The 9,154-nt window shown below is 43.2% G+C and overlaps 1 protein-coding gene across 2 annotated transcripts in view; it reads left to right on the top strand.

Moving 5' to 3' along the window:
• The window catches only part of Htt (huntingtin), a 149,447-nt gene that overhangs the window by 64,646 nt on the left and 75,647 nt on the right, over positions 1-9,154 (top strand). For both annotated transcript variants that reach the window (XM_004624601.2, XM_023700011.1), the window contains exons 13-19: positions 3,786-3,909; positions 4,145-4,263; positions 5,147-5,258; positions 5,457-5,594; positions 6,544-6,702; positions 6,793-6,890; positions 8,502-8,641. In XM_004624601.2, the coding sequence (XP_004624658.1) occupies positions 3,786-3,909; positions 4,145-4,263; positions 5,147-5,258; positions 5,457-5,594; positions 6,544-6,702; positions 6,793-6,890; positions 8,502-8,641 (890 nt within the window). The remainder of the gene's footprint in view (positions 1-3,785; positions 3,910-4,144; positions 4,264-5,146; positions 5,259-5,456; positions 5,595-6,543; positions 6,703-6,792; positions 6,891-8,501; positions 8,642-9,154) is intronic.

The following is a 9,154-nucleotide window of genomic DNA, read 5'->3' as shown; positions in this document are numbered from 1 at the left end:
GTGGTGCTGGGGGACCAAACCGCAGTCCCTGCGCTTTGCCAAGCTTGCCCCAAGCAGGTGTCCCAGACCACTGAGCCATCTCACCAGCCCTTCCAGCCCTTTAATTTTGATATAAGGTCTTGCCAAGTTGTTTAGGCTGCATCAGCCTCCTAAGTAGTTGGAATTACAATCATGTGTCACCTTGCCCTCAGAAATTTCTTCATGTTTTAAGGCTGAATACTACTCCATTATGTATGGGTTATATTTTGTTTATCCATTTATATGTCAGTGGACAGTTGGGTTGATTGCACCTTATAACTAGTGAACACTGCTGCTGTTGAGACCCAGATTTCATCAGTGTGTGTTTGCAGTAGAGAAGAGTGGTGTTTGTTGGGGAAATCGGCACACACGTGCCCCAGAGCTTGGTCATCTTCAGTCCTTTTAATCCCGTCTTCTCTTTCCCCTTGACCCCGACTCCATCTTCCAGAGTTTGCCTCTTGTTTCCTACCATCTCCCTGCATTTTATTCACCCATTTATTTATAATTTAGCTTTTTTATATAAAGAATATGATTTCTTTGACTCATTTCATTTAGTATGTTGTCCCAGACTCCTCTGTTTTCCTGCATACAGCATGCTTGCATTCTTTATGGCTTAATAAGATTCCATTGTGTTTTTCATGATTTCTTTTCTATCTGTGCTGACAGGCATTAGGCATATTTCCTGCTTCAGTTGTTTTGGGCATATACCCCCAAATGAAATTGGTTTTATATCTCAGTTTTCCCTTTAAAAAGGTTGTATGATGCTCTGGGAGGCTGAGGTAGGAGGATCACAAGTTTGAAGCCAGCTTAGGCTGCTTAGCAGTTTAGGGAGTACCTGTCTCAAAAAAAAGGCTGAGGGTAGGAGGCCGCATCTCAGTGCTACAGCTCAATGTTCCATCTCCAGTACCACCAAAGAAAAAAAGAGACTTGCTTTATTTTATTTTATTTTATTTTATTTTTTTGGTGGAACTGGGGATTGAACTCAGATCCTTGCATTTGCCAGTCAAGCACTTATCCTACTGAGCCATCTCCCCGGCCCGAGACTTGCTTTAAAACAAACAAAAAAATGTTTGTTTGTTTATTTGGTGCAGGATCTTGCTGTGCGGCTCAGACTTAAGTGATCCTCCTGTCTCAGCCTTCCCAGCTCTGGGATTACAGGTGTGCAGCACCATGTCCAGTTTTGGTGACGGCTCAGTGCAGGACCAGCACAGCCTGCAGTACCAGGGATCAAACCCAGGTCCTTCAGCTTGCCAAGCAGGATCTTATATCTCTGAGCTATCTCACTGGCCATGGCTTGCTTTTTTGTGATAAACACTGAACATACTTTCTTAAGAACATGCTGTATGTTTGTTTCTTGACTTGCTTCTAAATTTTAAAGTGTGCAAACCACTTCCAAAATGTGCAGAAATAAATTAGAAAATCTGCACTAGCTCCACCTTGCCAGTCCCCTCCCTGTCCTTGTGCCTTTGTGCTGTCACAGCAGCTTGATGTGGTAGGGAGCTCTGGGCTCAAGGGCTGTAGGGAACTGAGCATCTTCTCCTAATCTGCCTACCATCCTTGTGTTTCATGGAGCCTTCTGTATCCTTTATATAATCACTATTTGTTTGTTTGTTTTTTTTCTATAATTTTATTGAGAAATAGCAATGGGACAGTTTCAATAATTAACACATTGCATACATTCTTCCTAGTGGTTAATTGCTGTACAAGATGCGGACATGCTATCCTATTTACAAACACCATTAGAACAAATTCCTCTATTCATTAAGAGAATGTAACTATATATCTATCCCAACCACTTTGAATACACAGATACAAAATGGACATTCATCTGTATACTCTTTTTTTGTTAAGTTCCGTTATTTGAATATTATAGGTGTGTAAACTCAGCAAAATATTCTAAAAGAGTCCAGTAGTCCATAATAGTATTGGGTCTTCCACTTGACTGGCAGTGTCAGAAATTGTTGACCTGAGTCCCCTACAGCTCAACATAACAGCATGGCTTTACTTCTTATACTTCGTTTTTATACTTTTCTGCTGGATGGTTAAGACCAAGGTAAAGCAGTACCTATGCAACAAGAGTTGTAGCTTTTGGGTCTGCTAAGGTCAGTGAAATCCCCTCAGGATTTATCCTGAGATCCTATACCTCAGATTGTAGAACCTTTGTCAGTGTCAGCCATGTGGATGAGTCACGGCCATTGCTTGGCCATTGTGCTCTCTGTGAAAGCCTGAGAGAGTGTTTTCTCTCCATGTGACTCTCCTTAGGTACACTCTACATCATCTATCACTTTCCTCTTTGGCCCCATAATCTCCTTGATCAGAAAATTTGGGACACTACCGAGTTACATGACGTTATAGTACAAGTTCTCATATGTCCTGAGTCTTAATTGACCTTGGAAGGCTACGGCCAAAATGTTGGCTTTCCCTACGGCCCTCCTTTTTCTCTAATTTTAGTCTGCAAACTTAGGTTTTTAACCATCCAGAAGACAGCTTATTGTTATTACCATATAACTTAGGCTGTTAAGCTTAACCTCACTATCTGTCTGCATATCAAACATCTTAGGCATAATATGGAACAGGTATTTTTCATCAAGTATTGTTATGTTGAACTTTAAGTCCCTGCAGAATATGATAAAAAACATTTAAAAATTAGAATATATTTTAAAAATAGGCATAAAGAATTATATACTTCTAAAAATCACTATTTATTAACTTTAACTACCTGTTATGTTTTGAGATTGTTTTAAAAGGGGAGGGTGAAGCGAAGGCCTTAGAACCAAACTTTTGCTTTTATGAAGCTGACAGTGAAGGTCTTCCCCTTAGGGTCTTGCTTGGTGAATGTGTGTGTATGCACCCATGCAGGATGGCAGGCACACTGGTAATCACATCAAGCAGATAAATTCATGGCAGATGACAGCAGATACTGTTGAGCAGTTAGCAGAGCTCAGCTGGGTGGGCCTCCCAGCAGACACCCAGTGGCAGGAGGGGTTTCTGGAGCTGCATTTTCCCCCTTCACCCTGTGAAAGATGTTGTGTAGGTGTGTGTGGTTCTGTGGGACACGGTAGCTGGTCAATAATGTTCATTACTGTGGTGAAAATGTTCACTAAATTTATCCTATTGACCAGCTAAGCTTTCTGGGGATAAACCCTCTGAAAGGGAAGAGCAGAAGATAAGTCTTATAGCTTGCTTTTGATCATGTAGCTTTTTTAAAAAAATGAGGAATTAGGAATGAATTTTATTTTATTTTTTGGTGTGTGGCTGGCTCAGCCCACCCTGGGGCGGGGCTGGTGCACAGCATGTGGTTCCTGGGATCAAACCGCAGTCATTAGGCACTTGCCTAAGCAGGTGCTTTAGACCGATGAACTTTGCAGGCCCCGGGAATAAACTTTAAAATGATGCTATATCAGATTATTTTAATAATAATTTGCTAGTCCTTTGAGAGTCCATTGCTCAGTTTTTTCAGGTTTATTACACAGAAGATTTTAAGAGGATACAAAACGCAGATTGTGGAATTACTCTTGCTTACTCTAATTTACTATAAAATTACTTAGAAAAGATTTTTCCTTTGGTCTTTTCATTTTTATCTAAAAAAAATAGAAGTTTCAGATTAAATTCCTTGGAAGTTTTGGAGCTATCAGTGTTTTCATAATTAGCAGGGAGCATGGGCTGACAAACTGGAAGGTGCTCACATGCATTTGTGTGCTACGTGTAGTGAGTGCAACGTGTCTAATGCACTCTGTGCCGCTCTCGGCCCCCATTGGTTCCTCTAGGTGTTAGATGGTGCCGACAGCCACTATTCAGGCATGCAGGCTGACCACCCCCCAGAGGAGGACGAGGCTGTGTCAGGTGGCCTTCCTGCCGAGGCTTCCGGGGCTTTCAGGAGCTCTTCCCTGGGTAAGTTGGCTCCAGCTGATGTGCTGCAAGGTTTTTTGACCTTGAACAACTTGATTTTCCCTTCCAAGAATACATCTTTTGATATCTTTGTCTTCTGAGTCTTAAGTATCAGGTGAGAATGGTCAGCATCCTTTTTCCCGACCTGAAGTCCTTTGCTACTGTTGATTTTGTGTCCACGTGCATACATGTTTTCCTTTGAAATTTGTCACCTAATCTCACTTTTCTGCTTTTGAAGCCCTTCAACCAGCACATTTATTGGAGAGTGTGGGTCACAGCAGGCAGTCTTCCGAGAGCAGTGTAGATAAGTTTGTATCAAGAGACGAAGCTGCTGACCCAGGTGATCAAGAGAACAAGGTGAGCTCCTTCGGGGTAGGACAGCTCTGGATTGCTGAGCTCATTTGTGGGTTTGAAATTACTGGCATCTGGCAACCTGGTTTATTGGTTTCCCATCACTGGCCCTGTTTATCTCCCCTTAAAATACTGAAGACCTCTTCGGGCCTTCCCTTTTATGCCTCTCCAGAGACTCCCTGATCCTTCAGAGTATATGGGTTCTGCCTCCTTTGGGAGTCTGGGCTTCACCCTTGTGACATACCTGCTTTGTGCTGAGTGCTTTTCCTGATTTCTCAGGTCATCCAGTTTTCACTTGTGCATAGCCTTGCCACATTGCTTGTTCCACTGAATGATTTTGAATCTATTTGGCTTATGGTTTGCAGATGTACTGTCTTTCTGCTTAGGTTTTCACTGAGGGCTAGATTGTGTATCATAGTTTAGTGAACCTCTGCCATGCATGCTGCAACAGGCTGTTTATTCACTGAAAGCTCTAAAGGGCTTACCACCGCTGGTTTAGTCCCATCAGTCTGCGCCCCATCCCTCACAGCTCCTTCCAAACCTGCCTTGAAACAGGCCTGCTCTCTCTGACCTTTGGGCTTCTGCAAACCTTACCTCGCTGAATGGTTGCTGTTTGACCTATAGAAAACTACATCTGGCTTGCCTCCCTGAGGAGTCTTTCTGAATGCCTGCTCTCTGCTCTTGGGTCCTGTGTATCTTCCCTGCTTGTGAGCCAGTCCCTGTCACGGTCCTCTGTCTGTGTGGACACTGACTCATCAGCCTCTGCGTGGCTGTGGGTCCCTCTACATTGTCAGACACAGGCATCGCTTCTCTGCACCTGGCATAGTTGCTGTTCTGAACAGTCTGTCGCATGAACTAGCACGAGTGTGTGTCTGCCTCTGTGTTCCAGCCTTGCCGGATCAAAGGTGACATCGGACAATCTACTGATGATGATTCTGCTCCTCTGGTCCATTGTGTCCGCCTTTTATCTGCTTCGTTTTTGCTAACTGGGGAAAAAAATGGTAAGCATGGAAGGGCGGGTACAGGATTGATGAAGTATTTGGTGTTTCAGACATCAGGTGTTGTGGCCCTTGCTGTTGGGATGGGCTTGGTTTTGTGCTGACTGATGGAGGGAGGTGGAAATGAAAGAAGCAGGTGGCTTATTGGGTCTGATTTTGTCAAGGAAAAACACCTAAGCTGGCCCTGTGGTTTCTTTGCAGTGCTGGTTCCGGACAGGGACGTGCGGGTCAGTGTGAAGGCCCTAGCCCTTAGCTGCGTTGGGGCAGCTGTGGCCCTGCATCCAGAGTCTTTCTTCAGCAAACTGTATAAAGTACCTCTGGACACCATGGAATATCCTGGTATGTTCAGAGTGCATTTCTTTCTCTCAGATTTAATCATTATTTTCAAAAATACTTCAGTCTATTTCAGTTTTAGAGTAGTGTGGAACCAGGTGTGATGGTGCACGCCTGTAATCTCAGCATTCTGGAAACTAAAGCAGGATTGTTGAGAGTTTGAGACCAGCCTGGGCTACAAAGTGAGCTCAAGGCCAGCCTGAACTGTATAGTGAGACCCTATCTCAAAAAAAGAAAAAAAGAAAAAAAAATAGAGTAGAATATATAGACTTGGAGTTACTTTATGCATTTGGTCGCAGTGGGAGTTCTCCATAGACACATAAATAGTAGTGTTCTTGGGTTCCTGAACTCCCATTAGATGCTGTGTTTGTAACTGAAATGTGTGTGACTAATAGTAGAAATCTAGGACGATCGGAGCCATTCCCATGCACGCTCTGTTTATCCCTGTAGCACAGGTCACGTCACCGAGGTTGCCGAGTCGTGCTTGGCTAGGCCAGATTTCCATGTATAGAGTTTGGCGGGGACTGCTGGAGACTGCTGGGCGGCAGCAGCCCTGCCTCTGTACTTACAATCATTGTGAAGTAGAAATTATTTTCTCCCTTCTGTTTTTCTGTGGGTAAGAGGGCACATTTTGCTTTTGAGTTTACATTAGGTAAGTGTGTATTTTTTTGAAGTTTTGCTAATCTTTATTTTGAAATGGAATCTTAGAATTTTGATTATTGTCCAACAGCTTGGAAATAATCAAGACAACCTGGATTAAGGAAGTATCAGCAAAATGAACAATCTAGAATTCTTGAACTCGTCAACATTTTTAGCACTTAGGGTTATTATAGTCTCACCATTTCAAGTTTGGAAAGCACCCCTTCACACTTTTTCTGACAACTAAGCTTTTATGTTGAGGCTAGGACGTTGATGGTAGAGATTTGTACAGTGGCTGGGCAATTCCTCTCCACAGAGGAGCAGTATATCTCCGACGTCTTGAACTATATCAACCATGGAGACCCACAGGTCCGAGGAGCTACAGCCATTCTCTGTGGGACCCTCATCTCCTCTGTCCTCAGTAGATCTCGTTTTCATGTTGGGGACTGGCTGGGCACCATTAGGACATTGACAGGTAAAGGCCAGTTTTCACCCATGTGTGTGGAGATGCCATCCCCAAACTTAATTATATGTAAAGATGTTTATTCCCTGTTCTCTGGCTTAGGAAATAGGTTTTCTCTAGCGGACTGCATTCCTCTGCTCCAGAAAACATTGAAAGATGAATCTTCTGTGACGTGCAAGTTGGCTTGTACAGCTGTGAGGGTGAGCACAAACTTTCATCTCAACCATTTCTTTGATGAGAGGACATTTTACCAATGTGAGGATACAAGTGGATCTCAGCATGAAATACTCCCATCCTTTCTAATTAAGCAATCATTAATATCTATGTATTCATCACTCAGCAATGGAAACAAACCCTGCCAATAAAGTCAAAGCTTAGTAAACTTTAAGCTTTAATTCTCAGATACGTGTTTGAAATACACTTTCTCTTATAGGGTATATTCATAGCCGGATGTAGTGGTTCTTGTTTGAAATCTCAACTCTGGGAGGCTGAAGCAGTTTGAACCCAATCTGGGCATCTCAGTGACTTAGCAAGACCCTGTCTCAAAAACTAAAAAGAAAAAAATATATTTTTAAAGGGTTAGGGATATACTTCAGTGTGAAAGCCCTGGATTTGATCTTAGTACTGAAAAAAATAAATAAATAAAAGTAAAATGATATTTAGAAATACACCTTGCTGTTACTAAATGTAAAATCTGTGGATCTAAAGAAAATACTATATTCCCAGTGTACTCCATATGAGTACTCTGTATCTCATAGAGTTGAAGAATTAAAGTGAGCTGTAAGGATTTAATCAGCCTGTTTTGTTTATATTAAGTGGAAGAGCCTCAGTTCTTTACATGAGAACAGATGCAAACTTTACTTACCAGCAAACTCAGAAATCACAAGTAGTCAGTCAACAACAGTAAAAATTAGCCAATAAAAATCAAAACTAAAAAAGAACTATAATTCAGATTTATGGAATATCTCTCCTTTTAAAAATTTCATGACCTGATAGTAATTTTCTCCAGTTGCAGATAGATATAGATATAGATACAGATATATATTTTAAAAATGTATTTTAGTACAGGGTCTACAGTGTCTCACTACACATCTCTGATTTGTAGTGATCCCCGTTTTCAGCCTCCCAAGTGCTGGAATTACAGGCGCACTCCACTATGCCAGTCTCAGTCGCCATCTCCAAGTGCCCTAGGAGTGGGACCGGCGCAGCACGCCAGGTTTCAAACCCTGGTCCCTAGGCCTGCCTAAGCAGGCGCTTTAGTCCACTGAGCTTTCTAGCCAGCCCTTCCAGTTGCAGTTTTAGGCCAGGTCCTATACATGTGCCTGGTCTTGGGCAGAGTGTGTTGGCAGCCCAGTCCCACTGCTGGTTGGCGCCCCTGTGTAGCGGCATGTGTGGCAGTACCCTGTGTGCAGAGAGGCTCGGGGCACACCACAGTAGCAAGCCTTCTTTTCCCTGTGCAGTAGAGGACCTGGAACAGCACAGGGCTCCATTGTGGTGGGCCCTTTGCGCTGACCATGGGTGTTTTAAGGTGGTGCTAGGGACGTGTTGCATGGTCTCCCAGGCAGCCAATTATGTATGGTACCAAGTTTGATTTTGAAATCACAGATTGATTGCTATCGTTTAAGACACAAAGCCGTGACATTGGCAGAATTGAGATGGTAAAAGAAACATCTTTATGTGTAGACTTGAATTTGGTGAGGTCAGATGTGTGAGTGCCTCTGAGAGCCCGCGGTGTCTTGTCGCTGTGTAGAAACTGCAGTCGTCGCATGCCGGGCACTGCCAGGGACTGACCTCCCCCCACCTGCTTGCAGCACTGTGCTATGAGTCTCTGCAGCAGCAGCTACAGTGACCTGGGGCTGCAGCTGCTGGTGGACCTCCTGGCCCTGAGGCACAGCTCCTACTGGCTGGTGAGGACAGAACTCCTGGAGACGCTGGCAGAGGTGGACTTCAGGTGAGTGGCTAGGCTGCCCAGCGGACCCTTGGACGGCCCAGGTGGCCCTGGTCACGCGACAGCATTGCATGGGGGCACCCTTACTTGTCAGACACTACTGGCTCAGCTATAGCACATGGTTTCTGCCTTCCTAGCATTTCCCCCCTTCTTTGTAGTATTTTTGCAGACCTTTAGCCTAACTGGAAAATTTATAAAGAGGTAGAAAAATAGATTTTTCTCAATCTTAAGTATTCTGGATGGTGGGAATAAAAGAGATTCTTTTTTGTTCCACTTTTGTCTTAAACTTTATTTTTTCCATAATTTTATTGAGAAACAAATAGCAATGAGACAGTTTCAAACCAAATTGGTAGGACAGCTTCAATAATCAACACATTGCATACATTCTTCCTAGTGGTTAATTGCTGTACAAGATGCGGACATGATATCCTATTTACAAACACTATTAGAACAAATCCCTCTATTCATTAAGAGAATGTAACTATACATCTATCCTAACCACTTTGAATACACAGA

This window comes from Octodon degus, unplaced genomic scaffold (assembly GCF_000260255.1).
Source record: "Octodon degus isolate 3935 unplaced genomic scaffold, OctDeg1.0 scaffold00006, whole genome shotgun sequence".
Classification (NCBI taxonomy): domain Eukaryota; kingdom Metazoa; phylum Chordata; class Mammalia; order Rodentia; family Octodontidae; genus Octodon; species Octodon degus.
Note: the sequence above shows the minus strand (reverse complement) of the source record. Positions and strands in the feature narration are given on the sequence as shown.